At 46.6% G+C, this 27,017-nt stretch overlaps 1 protein-coding gene and 1 pseudogene across 6 annotated transcripts in view; both read left to right on the top strand.

Annotated features, from left to right (window-relative positions):
* The window catches only part of LOC139233181 (SH2 domain-containing protein 3C-like), a 186,507-nt gene extending 171,920 nt beyond the window's left edge, over positions 1–14,587 (top strand). For all 6 annotated transcript variants that reach the window (XM_070863802.1, XM_070863804.1, XM_070863805.1 and 3 more), the window contains 5 exons: positions 1,103–1,218; positions 4,207–4,378; positions 9,253–9,364; positions 10,024–10,230; positions 12,607–14,587. In XM_070863802.1, the coding sequence (XP_070719903.1) occupies positions 1,103–1,218; positions 4,207–4,378; positions 9,253–9,364; positions 10,024–10,230; positions 12,607–12,782 (783 nt within the window). In that variant the 3' untranslated portion in view covers positions 12,783–14,587. The remainder of the gene's footprint in view (positions 1–1,102; positions 1,219–4,206; positions 4,379–9,252; positions 9,365–10,023; positions 10,231–12,606) is intronic.
* LOC139233267 (U2 spliceosomal RNA) lies at positions 10,718–10,896 on the top strand (annotated as a pseudogene).
* Positions 14,588–27,017: the final 12,430 nt, after the last annotated feature.

Raw genomic sequence — 27,017 nt, 5'->3', positions numbered from 1 at the left:
CTCCCACCAAGTCCCACTCACCCATCGCCCCTGTGCTCATTGACCAACATTGGCTCCCGGTTAAGCTTGATTTCAAAATTCTCATCCTTGTTTACAAATCCCTCCATGGCCTCGCCCCTCCCTATCTCTGTAAACGCCTCCAGCCCTACAGCCGCGCCCCCCCCCCACCCCCGAGATGTCTGCGCTCCTCTAATTCTGCCCTTTTGAGCATCCCTGATTATAATTGCTCAACCATTGGTGGCCATGCCTTCTGTTGCCTAGGCCCTAAGCTCTGGAACTCCCTTCCTAAACCCCTCTGCCTCTCTACCTCCTTCATGATGCTCCTTAAAACCTACCTCTTTGAGCCAGCTTTTGGTCACCTGCGCTAATTTCTCCTTACGTGGCTCGGTGTCAATTTTTTTGTCTCATAATGCTCCTGTGAAGCGCCTTGGGATGTTTCCCTACATTAAAGGCACCATATAAATACAAGTTGTTGTTGTTATGACATTCTATGATTCTCCATCCTACTTGTGATTATTATCCCAGCGCTCCCTCTGCTGGAAAGTGCATGTGTGTGTACATATCTGGTCAGGACAGGATCTGGTCCAACTGTGATGCCACCCACAGTCGAATAGACTGTTGACACTCACTCGCCAGGCTCTCACTTGAAGAGTGGCCACTTGGGTGGGGTACCAGAGGGTGACTGAGCCTGAAGACGTGTACAGTTACAAGAGTGAGCGAGCGCAAGAGAGGAAATGGAGGGGGTTGAATTTGCATTATTTATTCGTCTTAAAGCAATATTGTTGGCATGTTACCATTCTGCTTCAAAATCTCAGTTCAGTATGGTCTTGGGGACAGCAGTGGCGCTGTTCCTTTAAACTAACATAAAGTGAAAATCACTAATGTGGATCCAGAGTATTTATCTTGTCCATTCTGTGAGATGAATGTGTGTCCCTAACCATTAATCGGGACAGTCGATGCTTTACACATGCCAGGGTAACTGCGGAGATGCTCTGGATAAACAGATCGATATTCAGCGGGTGAATGCGATGCCGGTTACTGGCGGCCTTGTAATTGCTGAGAGTGCAAGCTGATTAATCTCCTTTATATCCTGTCCCCACAGGTTGCTAGGATACTAGCCGTTTCTAAGGAACTGCAGAAGCAGATGGGAGTGAGCTCGGGGCTGGAGCTCCTCACCCTTCCCCATGGGCACCAGCTCAGGCTCGACTTGCTGGAACGGTGAGAGAAGCAGAGAGTTGTGCGTGATGCAAAACACGTCCTGTGTTCTTGGCTGTGTCGCTGCTCAGTTACTTTGAAACAGCTTCATAAAAGTTCTGGCATCAACTCATAAAATCTCCCTCGACAAGTCGCTATATTTGAGCCAGCTGGCTTGCTCGTATTGAATCAGACGGTAGATCTACTGCCGCACACATTTACACAACTAAGTTTATATTTTATTAATTTTTTTTGAGGGTAAGAAAAGAAAGATTTGCATTTATATAGCGCCTTTCACGACCATTACCAGACATCGCAAAGCGCTTTACAGCCAATGAAGTACTTTTAAAGTGCAGTCACTGTGATTATGTGGGAAACGCGGCAGCCAATTTGTGCACAGCAAGCTCCTACAAACAGCAATGTGATAATGACCAGATAATCTGTTTTTGTTATGTTGATTGAGGGATAAATATTGGCCAGGACACAGGGGATAACTCCCCTGCTCTTCTTTAGAATAGTGCCGTGGGATCTTTAACCTCCACCTGAGAGAGCAGACAGGGCCTCAGTTTAACATGTCACCTCTGACAGTGCAGCACTCCCTCAGCACTGCACTGGAGTGTCAGCCTGGATTCATGTGCTGAAGTCCCTGGAGTGAGACTTGAACCCACAAACCTTCTGACATCAGAGTGTGCTACCCACTGAGCCACGAGATGTAATCATTTTCTTTATCTCCTGATTGCGTTGATCCCTGCTTGGGCACCTCCAAGTGCTCATTCTTCAATCATTAGAAACCCAGCCAGTGAGGGTCAACAGGCTATTCCTCAATGAGGGGCATCACAGGATGGAGTCACCGGGTAGCAATCCGCAGCAGGACCACTTGCTGATTTGTTTTCCTTCTGGGCCATAGCCCGGGAATGTAAAGATCAGTGCTGGCATGCCTATCTGTGCCTTGGTCGATAGCAGCTAACTCAGCACAGGCTGGGGATTGAACCTGGAGCCCTCTGGTGCTGTGTGGCCCAGGAGCACACCAGGCTCATCGGCAGCTCTCGAAGTTTGCAAGAACCTCACTATCTGGGCTTGTGCATGAAGGATGTGAGGTCCTGGTGGGGTGGAAGATCGGTGGGAGATGTCCCCCACCAGGCCAGTGCCTTCAGGAGAGTAGGGGTGTGGGGGACAGTGAAGGAAGGAAAAGCAGGCGTGTCAAGGTGAGTTCCTTTGCTCGGGCCTCTCCCTACAACACAGCTGAGCTGTCACGCTCCCATAGGCTGGAAAGGAAAATGAGTGGGAATCTTCCTGCCCCCCCCCCCCCCCCACCCCTCCGCAGCTTATTGCATACAGACTAGTGAAAAACAGACTTGCATTTATATAGCGCCTTTCACATCCACCGGACATCTCAACGCGCTTTACAGCCAATTATTACTTTTGGAGTGTAGTCACTGTTGTAATGTGGGAATGTCTCAAGAGTGACACAGACACGGAGCAGTGTGCATACCTCCTCAAGTTTCAAATCATATCCTGCACAGGAGTTGTTGGCACATGGATTGGAACTCCCAACTATGGGAGTGTGAATACAAACATACTGAATTCTGCATAGTGAATCACCAACCTTGTGCAAGCTCTTGGGGTGTTTGAAAGCTCTAATGGTGCCCATTCACTACAATTACCTCTGTTATTTTCAATGACTCGATAACCATTCACTGATCTTACCTGCTATCAATTTAAAGATTAATTTGAAAAATGTTGGACACAGTCTCCGGGGGCTGCGAACTCTATTACAGAGTTTAGAGTAGCCCCGGATGGTGCCCTGACCAAACGAGAACCGCTGGGGTAAAATCAGTGAATGGTTGTACCAGATTAGTTTAAAATAACAGATAAACTGAGCGACATTCAGCGATAGAGCTTTCGAACAGCGGGGGTCACGAACTGAATAGAAGCGACCTGCTGAGATCGGCCAATGGGGGAGTCAGAAGAGAGAAAGAATAAAGGAAAAGGAGTGTGATGGATCATTCAACATCCGGAGGCTTAGAACGATGTGATTTTATAAAACCTATGTGGTGACGTTGTTTCCCCTGTAAAGAATGGTCAGCGGGGGGAATCACCTAGAGTTCCGACAGTCATCTACCACAACATACCTCCTGTATGGCTTAGAGACATGAACCATGTACAGTAGACACCTCAAATCGCTGGAGAAATACCACCAACGATGTCTCCGCAAGATCCTGCAAATCCCCTGGGAGGACAGACGCACCAACGTTAGCGTCCTCGATCAGGCCAACATCCCCAGCATCGAAGCACTGACCACACTCGACCAGCTCCGTTGGGGAGGCCACATTGTTCACATGCATGACACAAGACTCCCAAAGCAAGCGCTCTACTCTGAACTCCTACACGGCAAGCGAGCCCCAGGTGGGCAGAGGAAACGTTTCAAGGACACCCTCAAAGCCTCCTTGATTAAGTGCAACATCCCCACCGACACCTGGGAGTCCCTGGCCAAAGACCTCCCTAAGTGGAGGAAGAGCATCCGAGAGGGCGCTGAACACCTCGAGTCTCGTCGCCGAGAGCATGCAGAAAACAAGCGCAGGTAGCGGAAGGAGCGTGTGGCAAACCAGACTCCCCACCCACCCTTTCCTTCAACCACTGTCTGCCCCACCTGTGACAGAGACTGTAATTCCCATATTGGACTATTCAATCACCTGAGAACTCACTTTTGGAGTGGAAGCAAGTCTTCCTCGATTTCGAGGGACTGCCTATGATGATGATGACAGCAGAAACAATAAAACAGAGAGTGTTCTGGAAGATCACCTCAGAGTAATGTTATTTACTGAAATAATTTAACTGGGATTCAGAGTGGAGTGAAACATTTGGGGTCTTGAAGAAGTCCTGCTCTTCTACTCCGAAAGGTCAGCGACCTGAAACATTAACTCTGTCTCTCTCCACAGACGCTGCCTGATCTGCTGAGTGTTCCCAGCATTTCCTGTTTTTAACCTCGGGGTCTCTTTGCTCTTTTGGCAGCTTTAATACCATGTCGATCATGATGGCGGTGGATATTCTGGGCTGCACTGGCAGCACCGAGGAGCGGGCAGCTCTCCTACACAAAACTATACAACTGGCTGCTGAGCTGAAGAGCAACATGGGAAATATGTTTGGCTTCGCCGCTGTGATGAAAGCATTGGAGATGCCTCAGGTAAGTGCTGGAGACTGTGAGACAGATCTGTTCAGGGTTTCTTACTCTTGTGTTTGTCACTGGCCCCTCCTCATCACCTTATAGGCAGTCCCTCGGAATCAAGGAAGACTTGCTTCCACTCCTAAAGCGATTCCTTTGGTGGCTGAACAGTCCAATGCGAGAGCCGCAGACCCTGTCACAGGTGGGAAGGTGGGTGTGGGACTGATTTGCCGCACGCTCCTTCCGCTGCCTGCGCCTGACCTCTTCACGCTCGCGGCGTTGAGATGCGAAGAGCTCAACGCCCTGTCGGATGCACTTTTCCACCTAGGACGGTTTTCGGTCAGGGACTCCCAGGTGTCAGTGGTGATGTCGCACTTTACCAGGGAGGCTTTGAGGGTGTCCTTGTAATGTTTCCGCTGCCCACCTTTGGCTCATTTGCCGTGAAGGAGCTTCGCATAGAGCAATTGCTTAGGGAGCCTCGTGTCTGGCATGCGAACTGTGTGGCCTGCCCAGCGAAGCTGATCGAGTGTGGTCAGTGCTTCAATGCTGGGGATATTAGCCTGGGGGAGGACACTGATGTTGGCGCGTCTGTCCTCCCAGGGGATTTGCAGGATCTTGCAGAGACATCATACCCTTGTGTTTGTCACTGGCCCCTAGTGTGTCGTAAACCACCTTTAGCCAAAGGCTGGGTGGCATGTCTGCTCCCAGGCCTCTCCCAATCCTGCTCTCACCAGCTAGGTGAGCCAGTGTGGCCTGTTGAACCCTTCAGTCTGACATCCCCACCCCGCCCCATTCCCGCATTGTGTAGAGGCCTCTGTTCACTGCTTCCTCACAGAGGCGGAGGTTAAAAGCGCAACAGAAGGGGGTGGGAGGGGAGTTCAGATCTGTTTCTGTCCAGGGTGTGTGACACTGGCCTCAAGTGTTTCAACACCATCCATTATCGTTGGCAAAGCTTTGGCATCTTCTGTTGCCGAGGTCCTAAACGCTGGAATTCCCTGCCTAAACCTCTCTGCCTCTCTTTCCTCCTTTAAGGCGCTCCTTAAAACCGACCTCTTTGACCAAGCTTTTGGTCACCTGCCCTCATTTCTCCTTATGTGGCTCGGTGTGAAATTGTTTGTCTCATAACACTCCTGTGAAGCGCCTTGGGAAGTTTCACTACGTTAAAGGCACTATATAAATACAAGTTGTTGTTGTTGGTTTCTTCTGACTTCCAAGTCACGTCCAAAACTACCTCGGCACCGTGAAAACGGTCCTGATTGCGTTGGTCGTACACGGCACGGTCATACTGAAACTATCCGCACGGCTAAATGTCAATGGTTGCCCTCAAGTATTTTATGGCTGGTGCACACTCCAACTGCAGGCTTTTAGATGTCCCATTAAATATCTTCACCCATCAGTGCTGGTCCTGCATTGATCCGAACTCAATTAACTGGAAATCTGAGAGACGTCCAGTAAATGTGTCTTGCTGCAGCTCCTCGTTATTTATGAGATGGCTGTTGTTCCAAAAATTAAGCACTTTTTTTGTTGTCTATGTTAGATGATGTCATTGGCTTCTTGCTTGCTGGTCATGGTACACACAGGGTTAACATTAAGATTTTTTTTTAGTTAAATAAAATAACAGTTTTTGTTTTGTTGCACACCAAACCTGGAGTCAGACGACTGTCTGATTATAGAGATCAGACAGGGGGCTTATGTATGTGAATTGGAACTCTGTATTTACTTGCTTGATCCATTGTGGTCACAATGTGGTTACTGATAGACTTCAGTTCGATTGCTCTAGGTGGGACGGGATCATTTGTTCCCGGTGCGGGTCAAGCAATTCAATTCAAACACAAGTATCCCATGGACCATTTTATAGGACTAGTTAACGTCCAGTGGCATGGCTCACAATGAGTCTGATCCATTATGTGACGACAAATAGTGGTGTTTTTGGAAACAACATCAGGGTTGCTGATTGACAGCCACTGAGTAAGTCCAATTCCATTTCCAATAAACAGCATTCTGAGATTTTTCCTGCTCAAAGGATAAAATTTCTCAATTTTGTCTGCTATTCTGTGAAAACTGAAAATGAGTGGCCTTTAGATCCATAGAATGGGCTAGAATTCCCCAAAAATCTGCCAGCACTGAATTGCCGCCCAAAATACCGCTAAGATTTTTAAATGACCGCTGGCGAAAAATTCCACAAAAAAAGGAAAAAATTCCGCCCGGCGGAAAAAAAATGGATCTTACATCCCGATTCTCGGCGGAAAACGCAATCTTGGGCCGATTGGGCAGTTCTTAAACAAAATGGGTGGTAATTGCAAAAATTTAGACCAAGGCTGCGGGTTGGGCCTATGGAGAGGGGAAAACACAAAAAATATTTTTTCCAAAAAACATAAAATAAAATATGAGAAAAGGACCCTTTTCAACTTAATCGCCATAAAAGAATTTAAAAATAATGATTAAAAACTCATTGACTTACCTTTTTTGTGCCAGGCTACTTACCGACCAGCTCCCATTGCTTCTCGTGGGAAGTTTTTTTTTCTACTTACCTACAGGTCACCGCTGAGCCAAAAATCGGGCGATAGCGGTCCATGGACGCTGCACGCCAGCAGACCGCTCCCCAGCGATATTTCGCAACCGTCGGCGGAACTCTTTGTGGAAATTTTCATCGGCCCGGTTTTCGCCCAAAAGCAACCAATCCCGACTGAGAAACCGGGCGGAGATGCCGTGCAAGTTCTAGCCCATAGAATCATAGAATCTTACAGCATGGAGGGAGGCAGTTCGGCCCATCGTGCCTGTGCCAGCCCATTGCAAGAGCTGCCCACTTTAGTCCCACACCCAGACTTTTTCCCACAACCCTGAAAATGCGACCTCTTCAAGTACACATCCAATTGCCTTTTGAAAGTTCCTATGGAATCTGATTCCACCACCCTTTCAGGTTGTGCGTTTACCTCTAGACACGACTATTCCAACGCACTCCTGGCTGGCCTCCCACATTCTACCCTCCGTAAACCTGAGGTGATCCAAAACTCGGCCGCCCATGTCCTAACTCGCACCAAGTCCCGCTTACCCATCAACCCCTGTGCTTGCCGACCGGTTAAGCAATGCCTCAATTTCAAAATTATCATCCTTGTTTACAAATCCTTCCATGGCCTCGCCCCTCCCTATCTCTGTAATCTCCTCCGGCCCCACAACCCCTCCCTTCTTCCCCCCCCCCCCCACCCCGGGATGTCTGCGCTCCTCAAATTCTGCCCTCATGAGCAGCGCTGATTGTCATCGCTCAACCATTGGTGGCCGTGCCTTCAGCTGCCTGGGCCCCAAGCTCTGGAACTCCCTCCCTAACCCTCTCCGCCTCTCTACCTCTCTTTCCTCCTTCAAGACACTCCTAAAACCTACCACTTTGACCAAGCTTTTGGTCATCTGCCGTAATTTCTTCTTATGTGACTCAGTGTCAAATTTATTTGTTTTGTCTTATAACGCTCCTAACCTTGGGACGTTTTACTACAACAAGTTGTTTTTGCATTTCAGATCTGAACAACTCTGTGTGTGAAGAGATTTCTCCTCATTTCTCCTTTAGTTCTTTTGATAATTATTTTTAATCTGTGACCTTTGGTTATTGACCCAGTTGCCAGAGGAAACTGTTTCTCACTACCTGCTCTAACAAAACCCCATATATTTTTGAATACCTCTTTTAGGTCTCCCTGTAACCTTCTCAGCTCGAAGGAAAACAATCCCAGCGTCTCCAATTGCTCCACATGACTGAACTCCCTCATCCCTGGTATTATCCTGGTAAACCTTCTCTGTACCCTCTCCTGGGCCTCGACATCCTTCCTAAAGTGTGTTCCCCAGAATTATAGACACTACTCCAGCTGATTTGTAAAGGTTTAACATGATTTCCTTGTTTCTGTATTCACTGCCCCTGTTTACAAAGCCAAATAAAAAAGACTGACTTGCATTTATATAGCACCTTTCACAACCTCAGGTCATTTCAAAGCGCTTTAGAGCCAATGAAATACTTTTGACATGTAGTCACTGTTGTAATGTAGGAGACATGGCAGCCAATTTGCACACAGAAAGCTCCCACAAACAGCAATGTGATAATCTGCTTTTTGTGATGTTGGTTGACGGATAAATATTGGCTAAGACTGTATCCCATACGCTTTCTTAACCGCCTTATCAACTTGCCCTGCCACCTTCAAGGAGTTGTGAATATGCATCCCCAGGTCGCTCTGCTCTTGCACTCCCCTCAAAATAGTACCGTTTATATTATACTGCCTCTCCATGTTGTATCTCCCAAAGTGCATCACTTCCCGCTTATCTGCATTAAATTGCATCTGCCATGTGTCTGCCCATGTCACCAGTCTATCCATGACCTCCTGAAGTCTGCTATTATCCTGTTCACTATTTACTACGTTGCCAAGTTTTGTATCATCCACAAACTTCGAAATTGTACTCCCTATACCCAAGTCCAAGTCACTTATATATAACAAAAAAAAAAGCAATAGTCCTAATACTGAGGTACCCCACTGCATACTTGCCTCTAGTCAGAAAAACATCCATTCACCGTTACTCTGCCTCCTTTCCCGTAGTCAACCTTGCACTCAAGTTACCATGGTCCTGTTAATACCATGTGCTTCTATTTTCCGAATAAGCCTGTTATGGGGAACTTTATCAGATGCCTTTTGAAAGTCTATAGTCAACTGCATGACCCTCATCAAAGAACTCAATCTGGGGAAAAAGAAAAATAAGTAGCCGGTATTAAATTTCCCCCTCCCTGACACAAGAGCAGTTATAAAGGTGAATATTGCAGTTTGACTGCAAATTGCCCATCAGATTATTCATTTTATAGCTGTGTAGCTTTGTCTCCTCCCAGTTACTACTTTTAATTACCTCGCGTTTTCTCTGTGTTGTAGATTTCAAGGCTCGAGCAGACCTGGATGACTCTTCGACAGCGACACACGGAGGGAGCGATTCTCTACGAGAAGAAACTGAAGCCCTTCATGAAAAACATGAATGAAGGAAGAGGTAATTGACCAGTTATTCACAGATTTTTTTACAATTTTTACTCCTATATTGGGGAAAAGGGGAACAAATATTTTGGTCAGACAACCTTTCTGATGCCTTTCTATGGTGGTGAGTTGGCCTCTCTCCACTTGTGGGACAAAATGCCCAAACGCTATTTTGTGCCTCACCCGATGACCCTGGGCTGAGATTAGGAACATGTGTGGACTGGAATGGATACAGAACTAATATCTACTGACTCTGAAATTTCATAACTGAAAGAATGTACCTTAACACAAACAAGAGAGTATCACAGGAAGATACTTGAAACAAATTCCTTCACAAATGAGCCACATAGATAATCAACTGGGTAAGGGCTTGGAGGTATAGGGATAGGTATAGACTAAGAGGATTAAATACTCCATAGGACACCGTAGTTCCTCTGCTCCTGAGGAATGTGGGGAGACAGAAGGCCAGGATGGAATATTTTGAAGTTTTACATCAATACTTTTGGAGATCAGTGAGTAGTTAGGCAGCACCTTCCCTCAGAAAATGAACTGAGTGGGGTAGAGGCTCCAATTGGGCAGATGGTCTGTGGAAGGATCAGGATTGATGGTCTTTCTTTGCTTCACGTTCTTATCCCTTCTACTATTTCACTTTTTGTTAAACTCTCTACCTTTCAGAGGTATCCCCGCTGACCAACACCACCTTTCCACATGTGGTTCCTCTCATCACTCTGCTTGAACGTAACATGGTGACCACTGACAATATCGAGTCGTGGGAGATCAGCGACAGTGGTGTAGAGGTGGTTATGTCGCATCTGGAGGCCGCAAGGACGATTGCACATCATGGAGGACTGTACAGAACAAACGCTGAACTGAAACTACAAGGTAAATAGAGGGAGCCCTTCTCTCGCTCTCTTTTTTTTCCCCCTACATTTTACCCGATTCAGCACTTTTATTTTTAATGTCTTTCAATAATTTCCTCCCTCCCCAATTGCTTCCTCTTCTTTCTGAAGGTAGTGAGTCATGCCAGGATGCAGTTTCATGGGTGCGGGCCATTACCCCTCTCCCCCTCCCGACACCCCCCACTCACCACCCCGTACCAAACTCATTTTCCATGTGTGAGTTTTGACAATGACTTTGGCTGCTTGATCACCGCACCACAGCAGCCCAGCCCAATCCTGTCATTTTACAGCAAGGGCCACTGGCAGGAACCTGAGCTGAATTTGGTTTCCCGTCCTTAACCCAGCGATACTCGAGCCGATGTTAGTGCACCCGCCATCAGCCTGGTTGAGGTCAGCTGGCATGGCACAGACGAGGGATTGAAGCCGAGATCCTCCTGATCTGTATGGTTCAGTATCACACTGGACAGTGCATCGCTTCTCGGCCTTTTGGCTAAGATCAAGTGTAGTATCTGTTCTTATCAGTTTAATATCCCCTATGGGGACATGATATTGAATTGATTTTTGGACAGGGAGCTGGATCAGGGGCTTGCCCCGTCCACTCCATGCACCGACCTGGTATTGCAATATTTCCAGGAACGGTGCAACTTCGCCTCTCGGCCTTTTGGCCTAAGATCAAACACATTGGCGCAAAGTGATCTTTGGCGTTAGAGTTGATCTGGAACGAAATTGGATTAAAAAAAAATAATAATTTTTTAAAAAAGTGCACTCACCAACTCAGCCATATTTTCAAAGACTGAATTTTAAAGGTGTGTACATTGGGCTTTCCACCAATAAGTTCTTAAGGACATTCTTGCTATTGAGGGAGTGCAGTGAAGGTTCACTCGTCTGATTCCCGGGATGGCAGGACTGACATATGTGGAAAGACTGGATCAACTAGGCTTATATTCACTGGAATTTAGAAGAATGAGAGGGGATCTCAAAGAAACATAACATTCTGACGGGATTGGATAGATTAGATGCAGGAAGAGTGTTCCCGATGTTGGGGAAGTCCAGAACCAGGGGTCACAGTCTAAGGATAAGGGGTAAGCCATTTAGGACCTAGATGAGGAGAAACTTCTTCACTCAGAGAATTGTGAACCTGTGGAATTCTCTACCACAGAAAGTTGTTGAGGCCAGTTCGTTAGATATATTCAAAAAGGAGTTAGATGTGGCCCTTATGGCTAAAGGGATCAAGCGGTATGGAGAGAAAGCAGGAGTGGAGTACTGAAGTTGCATGATCAGTCATGATCATATTGAATGGTGGTGCAGGCTCGAAGGGCCGAATGGCCTACTCCTGCACCTATTTTCTATGTTTCTATGAAAAGTGGAAAGACAGGCTACCATGGACTAGGAGGATGTGAGTAGCCTCTTCTGAGTATTCTTCATGTGCTGTATTTGTGCACTCAGTTGATATGGCAGGAGGGGATACACTGAGTAGGTAGCAGTTACCTTGTCACGGATAAGGAAGCAAACCTGCCCATCCCTTTTATCAGCTGGTTACAAAGCAGAATTGGCTTGAGGCCCAGGAGAAAGTTGCTTGTCTGCTGTCTGGTTTGGGGAATAGTGCAAGCAGTAGGGCGACTTGAAAGTAAGAGAATGTGTGTGTTGTTATTATTCTGTAAGTGCTATTAGTACATTTCTCCTCTGGGATAAAGATTTGGATTTGATCCAGACTGACGCGTTGACTGCTGGCAGTGAGGTTCATTGTTTTTGGTGGACACAAGTCCACAGCACAGAGAGTGCATGTCATTTAGAACAATATTGCCACTATTATCAATCTGACTCAGAGAGGCGACATGGGTGGCTGATATAGGAAATAGAAGTATCACACCGGGTTGGCAGGGTGTGTTATGTTGAGGTTGGTGCAGAGCCACATGGTTGGGGCAGTGTAGAGGGAGCTTTACGCTGCATCTCATAGAATCAAAGCATGTTACAGCACAGAAGGAGGCCATTGGACCCATAGTGCCAGCTATGTAATTAGTCCCACTCCACTGCTCTTTCCACTTAGCCCTGCAAATAAAGTACATATCCAATTTCATTTTGGAAGCTATTATTGAATCTGCTTCCACCATCCTTTCAGGCAGTGCATTCCAGATCATAACAATTCACTTCTCCTCATTTATGGCCTACGATAGCTGGGCTGATTGAGCAGAGCTCACAATGGGACCAAAAAGGAGGAATATCTTATAGTCTCCTGGGGCAGTTCATGCTGGCAGTTTATGCCCCAGATGTTTGTGGCAATCCTCACTTTGCTGAGCACAAAACTTTTTATTTCGAAGAAAGTTCGGAGATGTGATAGTTTATTCATTTTCCTCCCAAGGATTTCAGGAAAACGATCAAGTTCTTGAAGTCTTCAAGACGGAGTTCCAGATGCGGTTGCTGTGGGGGAGCCGAGGCGCAGAAGGCAACCAAGCTGAGCGATATGAAAAATTTGACAAGGTCCTAAGCGCACTCTCAAACAAGCTGGAGCCTCCAATCCGTCACAGTGAATTGTAGCTTGGAGGGGGGAAAATTCATCTACAAAGGTTTTAAAAAGTGCTACAAGTTAGGTTAAAGGGTACAATCACTGAACAGGAACTTCCTAGCCTTGTATTATTTTTCCTTTTGTTTAAACGTAATGCTTAAAAAAAATCCCCAACTGTTTGATTAACAGAGCACGACTAGTGCTAAAAGAGGGCATGTGCACAGCGTCACCAAGAAACAGGAAGAGATGGCATTGGAAGGTGGGGATTTCAAATAGCGCTGAACTGTTTTTTGACCAACCAGACTATAAGTATCTCTGACTCAGTCTTCTCATTCTTGAGCATAGGGAGTTTTTTTTTAAATGCCATGTGCCAGCTGACAAAGTCATCACCCACTTCATACTGAGCTGTACAGATCAGGAAGGTCACTGGTCTGTGTCAAGTAAGCCCACCTCAGCCAGGTGAGCATCGAGGTGCATCAAATGGCATCAGCGATCCTTATTTTGGGCTGGGGGAGAAAAATCAGCCGCGATGGTTATCCAGTGGCTCTTGCTGGAAAGTGGATCTGCAGACAAGATTGGGCTGGGCTAGGATGTCCTCAACAGTCCAAGAGTCTGCCGTACTCGCTGTCTATACTTGTACATGAAGGACGGTAATGTGGGCGAGGTCCTGGGAGTCTGCCGTCACACCTCTGGATCCATGCCCCAGCAAGAATCAGCACCTTGAGAAGAGGAGGGACGAAAATTGAGGGTAGGGGCGGAATAAACGCTCCTGCCAGTAACAATAATGAAAAAATGATCCCTAAGACTTTCAGAAGATGACCGAGCTCAGGGTGATTTGCACTTTCTCCAAAAAGGAACAAACCAAAAATACTACTACTGTACAACACGGTGCATGTATCTAGCACCTTTACCGACGCATGTAAAAATGGGAAATTTCACAGAAAAATCAGAGATATCGGAATGCTGAGTCATCGAGGTCTGAGGGGATGTCTCAAAAATTAAAGAAACCATTAAAAAAAACAATGGCGGGCTAATAATCCTCCTGAGTGGGACAAAGGGGGAATTTAGTGAGTTGCTGTTTGGATTGTTACCCTTGAAGTGACGATGTCTGACTGTCTCATTGTAAAGTTATTGTACAGTAAAGTTTTATTTCCACGCTCTAAGATAACTTGGGAGTAAAGCAGCATGTTTCGAGAGCCACTCAGTACCCAGTGTAAATACATCCCCACTACTGTATCGGTGGGCGGGCTGATCCCCCATTGGTCAACATGCCTTGTGTGGCTGGTTGACCAAGAAGTAGCATCAATAATGCCATGTGCAGATGCCAGCCTAGATGAGGTGGATAATGTGCGAGAGGATCTTACTTTGGAGATAGGGAACACTGGTAGAGAGCATCATTACTGACTGCGCAATGAGGGAGCCCAGGTCAATGCAGGAAATATATCCAGGGTAAGTGAGCAGTACCCGAGTAACTGGTTAGGAACCAGTCAAAAGTTCGGCTCCCGATCACAATCCAGTGACCTCCCCCTCCCCACCACGAGGTGAGGCTGGAATTGGATGTAGGTGTGATGCTCTCCATGTCCGATAGCCCGCTGACCCTCTCTATCTGGGTTCACTTGGGTGAAGGTACCACAAAGTAAGTGGAGGCTCGGGAATTGTACTCCAGCAAGAGTCAGCACCTTCAGGGGGAAATCGAGTGATTGTACTTTGATTCGCTTTATACCAGGAAAGTAACCTTTCCCTCAGTCTCTGTCGCACTCCTGCACATCAAACTGTGTCTCATTTGAAGGAACAATGAAATCACTTGCAATAAATGTTGCCGTTTGGCTAGGACTCATACTTTTGTAGCCAATTTTCTGTGGATTTTAGTGGATACAAATACACAAGGAAGCATGCGGTATATCTTAAAGCTAAAGTCGATGAGCTGTGTGTAGATCCCAAGTACTGGTCTTCACTACTATTCACACATATTCCCAGGGGTTACTTCAATCTGGGTTTTTGGAGGGGACGGTCTGATTTGGTTTTTCTGAGATAACTGCTGTCGAAACGACAGCACTTTCCAATTCACACACACCAAAACCCAAATAAAATGCACTCCGCCTGGGCGCATATCATGTGAAATGGCACAGTGTCATGTGACTGAAAGAGCACGGGTACAATAATGTAATTGAACTGAATTACACCATTAAAGAACAGGCCTTCAACACCAATCCTGCAATGCCCAGTTCAGGAGTGTACTTCCTGTGCAGTCAGGGTCCCGATGATGGGGCAGGCCGGCCTTTTAACTCGTTCTGTGTTTGGACCCACAAAACCATTCAGTGTTTTCTCCTGCTTTGCAACTATGGCACACTGTAAATACAGAGAGATGTATATATGAATTCTATGTTCTTGCATTCAAAAAAACAAAGTCCTGTTTGTTGTAGATTATAATCCTGAATGTTGATGAATGTATCAATTTGTATTAATAGACATGTCTAAGGGGAAACAAGTGATTTTGCGTGGTTTCTGGATTTCATTGGTGCAAACAAGCCAATTTTTAAAAAAATGTACAAGAGCATTAAAAGTTGAAAAAAAAGAAACATCACAATAAACACTGAAATATGAGGAGGAAATGAGGGTTTTACAGTTTGGATGTGTAAATTATACAGATTTTGAAAACAGTGGTTAAAGCTCTGACAATTACCCAGTGGGTTAACTATACTATCTGGTTCGGGGTGGACCATACGGATCACAAGGTCTCCCTTCCAGTTTGAGCCCTGGTCTGTGGTGAGTTATCTGATCTCAGACCACTGACTAGCCTGGGAATAATTCCCGCTTAAACTGACACATAGAAACATAGAAAATAGGCGCAGGAGTAGGCCATTCGGCCCTTCGAGCCTGCACCACCATTCAATAAGATTCAGGCTGATCATTCATCTCAGTACCCCTTTCCTGCTTTTTCTCCACACATTTAAAATGGTCAATTGGGGCAGGGTACTAAAGGGACCCCTATCCCGGCCCGAGGCACTGCCTTCAGGAGAGAAAAAGATATTTAAAAACACAGGCTGTAATAGTGGTAAGAACACATATATCTCTACAACAGTTAAGATCATGTGACAATGTAATCGAACACACTCCCCCTTTAAATACATCTGCTGTCACCTTGGAGCACTGCTACAGCCTTTATTAACCTTCCAGCATAAACTGCCCCATAGAAGCTATGGAACTGCCCTTAACACATCTCTCTTTCTTGGAGTTAACTGGCAGAGCATCAAACACTTGGCAGGCTGATCCCTCTGGTTATAGCATTCCAAAGGCTAATAACTGACACGTAAAGCAGTAACCTTTAATCTGCTGACAGTATTTGAGGGAGAGGGTTGGGGTGTGTGGGGACATTCACTTTACCGGCTGTCTGCAGACACTTCTAAATTTATCCATTTGTGTTGATCAAAGTGATGGATGTTAATGCAGTTTCCACCCTGGGATTCCAGCATCAGCATCGAGTGCTCCCAGGTCACAGACAGCACAGGTCAGCTGCAGAGTGACAATCAACTTTATTCTGCTCCAACAATGCTTTAACCCCCCAACCTCCAGTCGCACCCCCCCCCCCCCGACTACCCCTCCTGTGGCCACTCTGCCTGAGAGTGACAATTGTTGTGCTAATTGGAGGAGTTGTGTGCAGTGGCATGCAGACACAAGAATGGAGGAAACTAGAAAAGAAATGAAGGTTTCACACTGCACTTCGAGAGTCTTGGATTAAAACCAACATCAAAGTAAAATGAATCTGTGAAAGAGCCTTCAGATAGCTACAGGTCAGGCAGCTCATGCAAAGATTTACATCAGACATTCATAGCCTTCCAGAAGTTGAATATACAATATTAACTAGACAGTGTACAAATTACGGGGCCAAAACACACAGAAGCCTGGTTTCAAAGCCTGACTGACAGCTTTCGGAGGGGGAGTGGGAGAGCTGGAATGTGCCACATATGGTTTCAATGTGCTTCCAAACCAAAGACACAGAACTTAAAATACTTCAACACTGACATCATTGCTGACTGAATTAAATCAAATAAACAGATTGCTCCCCCGAGTGCTGGTGAGAATGTGCTAAAGCAGGACCCAGTGTCAGCTATTCCGGTGTTGTACACATCTCCAAACCCATGTCAATACAAACACTGATTATGGATCCTCCTCCATCCCCTTCTTTCAGTAAATGGTGACTAGAACTGAGACGATGGCTGCATGGACACCGGCCACAGTCAGATTCCTCACCCACACGGCCACGTTTGATTTGTGAGCCCAGACAGTGTTGGTAGGTTGGTCAACAGGGGATGGCGGAGGCATCACAACATGGTCCAAGCCTGAGCCTGCCCTCAGCCGGCAGAGGCACAGGCATATCATGAACCAGATCATTCGAATGCGTGGGATGCTTAGTTGAACCCCCCAACAGCTTAGAGATGCGGAGACCAACGACTCTGTCATGGTCTTTTTTTTAAACAGTACAGGGTCGAAATTCCCCTTATAACGTCGCCCCTTAGCACCGGTGCTGGGTGGCTAATGGGCAGTAAAGGCCTAGCATCAGTGTTAAGCGACGTCCACGGCTCGACAGAATTCAGTCGGCTCTTTGGTAGAGGTGCCACGAGGTAGCGCTGCGCCGTCTAACGCCCCCCACGTGGTGACATCATCCAGCGTGCAACATCTCCTTGCCGCCGCTCCCGCGATATTTGGTTTGTGCGGACGCCTAACGGCAAGGCGTCCTTACTGCGGGAAAAGTGGAGGGAACATCCTGGTGCTCGAGCATATTCGCCCAGAGATCAAGGTCAGTTTTTTTCCTTTATCTATTTCATCTTCTTTTCATTAATTGTAACAGTGGGGAAGTTTGTGTGTCGGTCGGAGAAGTTTGAGTTTTATTTTCTTCCCTTTTATTTCGGTTTTCCAGCCAGCATGGCGGTAAAATCAGCACTCAGACGGTGACACCGCCTCCAAAAGGGCAGCACCGAATTTCGACTCCAAATTTTCTCCAGCTCAGAATCACCGGCCAGTCCCATAAACTGACCCTGTGTCCTCTACAATCTTAAGCACATCTTAACTTACCCAATATCTTAGTAAATGATGGGCAGAGCCACAACATGGAACAATGAGCCCTTACTCTACACAACATGGAACAATGAGCCCTTACTCTACACATTGGTTACTGGAATATATCAAGTGCCACTAAGTGCTTATTCTCTCTTCCTAAACTCTCACCAAACTGAGACACTGGGTCTGACCACCAGTGGGTCTATTCACACGAGAGCAGTGAGTGAAAAATAAAGAGCATAAAACAGTGAAGCATTCATTTCTATATTCGGCTAGAGATATAAAATAATGAAGCTGCCACTCATATTCTCTCTAAATCAAAAAGGGCCACATTACGGCAAAATTCTAAAGGGACAAAGTGTGTTAAAAAGACAAGCCTGAAGGCTCTGTGCCTCAATGCACGGAGTATTCGGAATAAGGTGGACGAATTAACTGTGCAGGCAGCTATTAACGAATATGATATAATTGGGATTATGGAGACATGGCTCCAGGGTGACCAAGGCTGGGAACTCAACATCCAGGAGTATTCAACATTCAGGAAGGATAGACAGAAAGGAAAAGGAGGTGGGGTAGCGTTGCTGGTTAAAGAGGAAATTAATGCAATAGTAAGGAGGGACATTAGCCTGGATGATGTTGAATCGGTATGGATGGAGTTGCAGAATTCCAAAGGGCAGAAAACGCTAGTGGGAGTTGTGTACAGACCACCAAACAGTAGTAGTGAGGTTGGGGACAGCATCAAACAAGAAATTAGGGATGCGTGCGATAAAGGTACAGCAGTTTTCATGGGCGACTTTAATCTACATATAGATTGGGCTAATCTAACTGGTAGCACTATGGTGGAGGAGGATTTCCTGGAGTGTATTAGGGATGGTTATCTAGACCAAAAGATCGAGTAACCAACTCGCCATCCTAGGCTGGGTGATGTGTAATGAGAAAGGATTAATTAGCAATTTTGTTGTGCAATGCCCCTTGGAGAAGAGTGACCATAATATGGTAGAATTCTTTATTAAGGTGGAGAGTGACACAGTTAATTTAGAGACTAGGGTCCTGAACTTAAGGAAAGGTAACTTCGATGGTATGAGACATGAATTGGCTAGAATAGACTGGCGAATGATACTTAAAGGGTTGACGGTGGATAGGCAATAGCAAACATTTAAAGATCACATGGATGAACTTCAACAATTGTACATCCCTGTCTGGAGTAAAAATAAAATGGGGAAGGTGGCTCAACTGTGGTTAACAAGGGAAATTAGGGATAGTGTTAAATCCAAGGAAGAGGCATATAAATTGGCCAGAAAAAGCAGCAAACCTGAGGACTGGGAGAAATTTAGAATTCAGCAGAGGAGGACAAAGGGTTTAATTAGGAGGGGGAAAATAGAGTATGAAAGGAAAGCTTGCCGGGAACATAAAAACTGACTGAAAAAGCTTCTATAGATATGTGAAGAGAAAAAGATTAGTGAAGACAAACGTAGGTCCCTTGCAGTCAGAATCAGGTGAATTTATAATAGGAAACAAAGAAATGGCAGACCAATTGAACAAATACTTTGGTTCTGTCTTCACGAAAGAAGACACAAATAACCTTCCGGAAATACTAGGGGACCGAGGGTCTAGCGAGAAGGAGGAACTGAAGGACATCCTTATTAGTCAGGAAATTGTGTTAGGGAAATTGATGGGATTGATGGCCGATAAATCCCCAGAGCCTGATAGTCTGCATCCCAGAGTACTTAAGGAAGTGGCCTTAGAAATAGTGGATGCATTGGTGATCATTTTCCAACAGTTTATCGACTCTGGATCAGTTCCTATTGACTGGAGGGTAGCTAATGTAACACCACTTTTTAAAAAAGGAGGGAGAGAGAAAACGGGGAATTATAGACTGGTTAGTCTGACATCAGTCGTGGGGAAAATGTTGGAATCAATTATTAAGGATGAAATAGCAGCGCATTTGGAAAGCAGTGACAGGATCGGTCCAAGTCAGCATGGATTTATGAAAGGGAAATCATGCTTGACAAATCTTCTAGAATTTTTTGAGGATGTAACTAGTAGAGTGGACAAGGGAGAACCAGTGGATGTGGTGTATTTGGACTTTCAAAAGGCTTTTGACAAGGTCCCACACAAGAGATTGGTGTGCAAAATTAAAGCACATGGTATTGGGGGTAATGTATTGACATGGATAGAGAACTGGTTGACAGACAGGAAGCAGAGAGTCGGGATAAACGGATCCTTTTCAAAATGGCAGGCAGTGACTAGTGCTGGGACCCCAGCTATTTACAATATACATCAATAATTTAGATGAAGGAGTTGAGTGTAATATCTCTAAGTTTGCAGATGACACTAAGCTGGGTGGCGGTGGGAGCTGTGAGAAGGATGCTAAGAGGTTGCAAAGTGACTTGGACAGGTTGGGTGAGTGGGAAAATGCATGGTAGATGCAATATAATGTGGATAAATATGAGGTTATCCACTTTGGTGCCCCCTCCGCTTTGGGGCTATGTTGATGTCAATGATGGATCGGATTAGGTGGTGGTCGGTCCAGCAGTCAGCTCCTGTCATGGCGTGGGTAATGTGCACATCCTTGCGATCCCTGGCTCAGACGATGACATAGTCGAGCAGGTGCCAGTGTTTGGAGCGAGGGTGTTGCCACGATGCCTTGTATTTGTCCCTCTGGCAGAACAAGGTGTTGGTGATGACAAACTTTTGACAAACCACTGTGGTGTCCTTAGGCTCACATGGATTGTGAAGCTGTTTCTGCAGCCTTTTCAATCTCTGAGCTGATGACTTTTCTGAGATGCTGAGAGGCTGGTTCCCCTGGCTGGAGCATCTCGGACTAGAGGTTATTTTCTCAGGTTAAGGGGTCGGCCATTTAAGACTGAGATGAGGGGAAATTTCTTCACTCAGAGGGTGGTGAATCTTTGGAATTCTCTATCACAGAGGGCTGTGGATACTCAGTCGTTCAAGACTGAGATCGATAGATTTTTGGACACTAAGGGAATCAAGGGATATGGGGATACTGCGGTAAAGTGGAGTCGATGTTGGAGATCAGCCATGATCTTACTGCATGGTGGAGCAGGCTCGGGGGGCAGGACTCCTGCTCTTATCTCTTATGTTCTGCATGTTGGTGGGATTTTAACCCCTTCTAATTGGTTATCCAGTTCTGAATAATGATCCGACTACAAAGGCAAATCATTTTTCTTTTTCTTTACAATTTTTGCCCATCCATGCTGGGATCCCACAGTAGCTGACAGGCCCCCGGGACCTGTGACTCGACTGTGAGCATCGGCAGGCTAGATGCCCTGGGCGGGGGGCGGGGGACGGGGGATGGTTGGTATCACAGACTGTCCGCACATGTACACTTTCCAGCAGCCACTCAACGGTAGTCAGGAGTGGGGACCCTGGCTGATCCTTTCCTCTTCCTAACATTGGGACACTGAGGCCGATCGCAGCATACCTACCACTGCTCTCCACACAGATCTAGGATTGAACCTAGGATCTTCCTGAATTGATTGCCTCAGTACCATAACCGGGCCACAGAGCATACATGGTTGGTTTTGGAAATTCCACACTGTAATCTGTGCATGTTGGCATCTAGCTTTTTTGTTATTTACAATACGTAATCATTTTAATTAACAAAATGGAAAGAATGGTTTTGTTCTCTGAATCAGACTTTGCACAGTTGAACTACAGATGTTCTTTGGCATCTGGAATGACATAGTTGCACTGGAATGACAAGCTGGTAATGAGTGCAATTTGGGCCCATATATTCCCTCGTGCTGTGTGATTCAATATATGAATTTCCATCTAATTTCACGGTGATTTCAGCCCAGCTTTACTATAACATACTATTTATAATGAAAGTTCACACCTTGTACGAATATGATTCCAAATTCCCTTCATCTTCTTAGTGTGATTACATTCTCCCAATGGCTCATTGAGTAAAGTTACTTTGTGGAACTGAGCAATACAAAAGAAATAGGATCCAGGTACAATCCCTCGTTGATGTTGAGTTCCTTAATCTGCACCCCGGTGGCAGTGGGCTGCTACAATTGGTTTCAGTAACTATGGGCTAGAACCTCCACTTTTGAGGTTATCGCCCAAAAATGGGCGTTATTTCCGGCGTGGGCGGTAAAAAAGGGTTTTCAGATCGCCAGCTTCTCGCCCATTCTCAAAACACCTAGTTTACATTTTTGAAAATGGACGTTACCGCGAGCGATCTCAAATGGACGGTAGCGTTAAATTTTTTTGACCTTCTGCCGTAAAGTGTGGCCATCCTTAGCAACGGCATGGCAATGCTCAATTCCCGCGATTCTGAAGGTCAAAGGTCACCATGACATGCGTGGAAGAGGAGACAGAGAGAGAGGGAGCTCAGAGGGACTGAAGGCATGGCTGGGTGTGGTGTGGCTGCTTTGGGAGGAAGGAGGGAGACTTTAGAGCTTCACAGCAAGTAGGCAAACAAAAATTAGCTGTTACCAGCCACATATTTGACTGAATTTGCCCTTAAATGGAGGGAGAGGAGGAGGCATCACAGCACGCTGTGGAGACTGATACTGGACAGAGCAGTGAGGTGGGAGAGGAGCACATTGGAGGCCGCAAAAGAGCCAGGAGGTTCTCGGACAAGGCAAATGCCTCCCTCCTGCAGCAGGTCGAGTCAAGCTGGGGTGATTTTACACAGGGAGGGCATGGGAAGCCCACCCCAAAGGCCTACCAGAGGATATGGATCGAGATAGCAGAGGTGGTCTCGTCAGCGACCAACGAGGTGCGTGAGGGTAACCAATGCCGCAAACGATGGAACAATCTTGTGGGATCCGCAAGAGTAAGTATTACATTGATTTACATGTACTTATGTATTGATATAATTTGATTTGTAACACTCATGAGTGACTCTCAGCAGATATGAGATCTTGCACTTTTAACAGGAATGTTTTACTCAAAGCCTGCGGTCATGGTGTACGTCTTTAGGTAAAAATGATAATAATCATAATAATCATGATTACATCTGTCGGTTATGTGTTGTATCAATGCCATGTCGTCCTGTCACCTCTTACAGAAGAAGCTATCGGTGATGAGGTCCATGCAGAGGTGAACGGGTGGGGGGCCACCAGTCCCCAGCGACATCACTGAGATGGAGGAGCGAGTGCTAGCACTCGTGGGGAAGCACCTCCGGACAGCCATGGATGCATCAGCAGACCCTGAAGTGATGCCACGTGAGTAAAGCTTACACCATTGCGTGATGTAAAGTCAATAGATGCCACACCAACTCATATCCGACCAATCATATTTAATAGATGATTTCTAAAAGTGTCATAGAAATAATGCTGGCCTAATGAAAATCATTGCAATACACACTGTATTGATGATGATGAAGTGTGATGTCTGCGATGATTTTGAGAGCAGTGGTGCTTTTGTCGTGCATATACTGTGTGTAGCGCTGGACTCACTGTCACCCTAGCACCCCCCTTCTCTAATAACCTCATTTGTGTCTTGCAGATCAGCCAGCAGCGCGGCCCCAGGCAAGGCCACAGAGGCCAGAAGGTGGGGGCATGGGGCAAGAGTCGGTGGATGATCCTACTACATCTGGTGCTGAGGAGCTCCGATTGTCGCCTGTCAATCCACTGGGTCTGTTCTCGACAGATGAGAACGTGGACTTCGAAGAACCTGCATCGCCACGCTCCAGAACCCATTCCACCCCAAGGCCATCTATTGGTCCTTCAGTCATTCTCTGGAGGTGCCGGCCCCAAACACCTCTCCACAGGGCACCCCATCTGTCCCCAGGATGGCGCTGACCCCACAGAGTTCCACGAGTGCAAAATGGCAGCGGAGAGATGGTACAATTGTCCAGGACTGTAGACATTGGTGACCAGCTCATCGAAGCTTTGGGGGGCATATCCCGACACCTGGCCACCATGACTGAGTACATTCCGTGCATGGCGGAGTCCCTGGATGTGATAGCCAGAAACACTGCTGCCACAGCCCTCCCAGTGGTTCCAGAGCACGGCACTCCAACTCTAGGTCCCGCACCACCACTGCGAACGACAGATGAGAGCAAGGACCAAGATCCTGATTCTGCATCAGAGAATGTTGCCCCCTCGGCACTCCCCGCTCCCGTACCCGTCCAACCAACGCATCTGCCTTCATATCTCCCAATGAGGCACCGCCTGAGGAGCTCCTCGGCCAGGCGCCATGGAGCAAGGAGGGGAATGGGTGGAGGAAGGGAGAAGAGAGGGGGGGAAGGAAAGTGAGGTGCATGTGCGCAGGTGATGGCTATGTTATATCTCTATCTGGGTGTATGCAATTTGTTGAAATTTATGGGGGCTGGGGACCACGCTCCTGCTTTGCCTTTGTATTCTGTGTTGCAGGACATGTTGAACATGTGATTTATGTCAATGGTGGAAAAAGTGGGATGTGGGCGAGATTTGGGCGATATTGGGCGATACTTATGATTTCAGACCAATGTTGGTATTAAACTTTTGTTATTGAACATAACCTTGTTGCGCATTGTCTCAGATAGCTGGACCGTTACACACTGGTGATTCCTTACCATGAAAGGGTTAAATACAACTTAACATCAATCAACGTAAACTTTAACTGGCACCAAGCTGATGGGCACCATTAATGTCTGAGCTGCACACACACAGCAGTGTGTCAGCGTTGTCACTTACATCAGCACTCTTTCAGTCAAATCTTTCCGATATCAGCTCCTCGCGTAAGAGTGGGATTTATAAATGCCTGCCACACCGCTGGCGTTCGTTCCGGTTAGTTCCACTTTTTGTGGACGGTTTTTTGAGCGAGCGATATTGTGGCCGATATGTGCGTGAGGTGGTGAAATTGAAGATGGGCGATCTCCATGGCTACTGGCTTGGGTAAATATGCTCTTTATGATAAAAAACAGTGGGCGTTAATATTGAATCTTGGCGTTAAACCCATTGGGAAAATAATGCTCGGCGATAAGTCTCCTAAAAAAGACCGTCAGTTTCCATTTTGTGCCAGAATGGGCGATATATGGGTGTTATACGTCATTTCAGCGGTAAAATGGGCATTAAGCATGCAAAAAAAGTGAAGGTTCTAGCCCCTGGGTCTAGTAAGGGGAGAATCTAACCTTCGCTCATGGATGCTATCCAGTGACCCTGCTGGAAAGTGTAAGCATGTAGACATCAGGTGAGAGAACTGCAGCATGACGTGGGAGACAGCTACAAACACTCCAGCCACATTTTCCTGCTCACTCTATGTAAGCGGGAGCAGGTCTCCTTTGACGTCCGTGTAAGTAAAAATAATGAGTCTCCACAGTGAGTGACTGGGTGTCAGCAGCAAGAATAATCCAGGATGTGTAGAACGTGGATAAGCACTCCAAAACACCAAACAATGCTGCAGGATTAGAGAACGGATGTGAGTAAACACGTAAAACAAACTAATGACAATTTAACAACAAAAAATATCTCATCTACCAAGCAACATAATCAGCAGACCAGCCAAAAGGGCCCAGCAACCCATGCTACTTGTCAGAGGTCGAATTGTTTATTGATCTCCCTCCTTTCTCAGTACATGGAGTCAATTCGCACAGGCTCGAGTTCACACTGGCATTCTACCTCCCCTCTCCCCCTTCCTCCCATTCATTCATTGAGCTAGTCCTCCCCAACCAATCCTCACTGCCTCCAATCTGATGCTGCTGCTCTGAGGATTAAACTCTGCGGCAGCTGTGAGTGAAAATTCCTGATTTTGTAATTTGCAAGATCAGGAACTCCCACTCAAGAAGTGCAGCAGAGTTGAAGGTCTGCAGTTGCAGCAGCATCAGGCGGGATTGATGGTGGAGATGAGTTGTGGAGTGAAGCAAAGAAAGTACGACCTTGCTTTAAATATAGCACCTCTCACGTTCTCAGGACGGCCCAAAGTGTTTTACAGCCGATAAAGTACTTTTGAAGTGTAGTCACTGTTGTAATGTCGGGGCCATTGGAGAGAGCAGCGTGCGGCGGTATACCACTGCAGGGAGCAGCGCGTGCTGCTGCAGGAGGGCGACGGCTGATTGCAGTGTGAGCAGGTACAGCAGGAGCGGTGAGGTCGGTGCGAAGGAACGGCAAGAGTTCGTAGAGGGGCGTGATTGGGGGCCCAGCAGAGGCAAGGGTCCGGGGCAGCACGCACCAGCCCACACTGCGATATGTGTGCGCACTAGGTCCGTGCAGCAGAGCAGGTCTCCAGTGGTCCTGGTTAACCCTTGCCACTGGACCAAGACCTAGCTCTGTCAAGCCCGTGTGGTGGCTGGTGTGCAACGGCCACCCCACGTTAAAAAAATACACGCACAGGCATCTTCCACCCTTCAGGATGTAGTTCGGGATCCAGAATATGATTGAAACACATGTGAACTCATCCATTTTTGGCGTGGAAGCAAGTCATCCTCGTTTCGAGGGACCGCCTATGACGATGATGTAGGAAACACGACAATCAATTTCCATACAGCAAGCTCCCACAAACAGCAATGAGATAATGACCAGATAATCTGTTTATCATTTTAATCAATGTTAGTTGAGGAATAAGTGGTCAGGACACCGGGGAGAGCTGCCTTGCATTTCTTCAAATAATTTCACGGCTTCTTTTACATCCACCTGAGAGAGCAGACGGGGCCTTGGTTTAATGTTTGATCCAAAAGACGGCACCTCCGACAGTGCTGCGCTCCCTCAGTGCTGCACTGAAGTGTCAGCCCAAGTTTCTGGAGTGGGACTTGTACCCACAACCTTCTGACTCCAGCGACCACAGTGTTACCACTGAGCCACGGTTGACACGTGCGATTTTCAGAGGGGAGGGTATTAACTTTACAGGGTGGGACCATTTCCATGGATTCCACAATTAAAATACAGCTGTAATTTTCCAGCGAGCCTTCTTACATGTGCCAATTGGAGCTGATGTAATCAGGACTCACCCTTGGGGAATTGTTTCACAGTGGGATTCATTTGGAGCTACGCTGCTATAAAGTGGCAAATGGAGTCAAGCCTGAATCGCCTCTTTCACCCCTGCCATATCCCTTCCCAGTACAGCACAATGCAGCTGTACCACGGTTTATGTGTGCAATTCCTCACATGGTGAGTTCCCAATATCGGCCAAGTCATTGGGGGAGCGGAATGATGAACTATGACTAGCTGCTTTCAGAGGAGACGAGAAAAATCACAGAGAGAGTGACCTCCCCCAACCTGATTGATCTTAATTGCTTAGTGTGATCTGACTACAAAGTG

Source organism: Pristiophorus japonicus, chromosome 20, assembly GCF_044704955.1.
Source record: "Pristiophorus japonicus isolate sPriJap1 chromosome 20, sPriJap1.hap1, whole genome shotgun sequence".
NCBI classification, from domain to species: Eukaryota; Metazoa; Chordata; class Chondrichthyes; family Pristiophoridae; genus Pristiophorus; species Pristiophorus japonicus.
The sequence above is the reverse complement of the archived record's forward strand: the minus strand, read 5'-3'. Positions and strand labels throughout refer to the sequence as shown.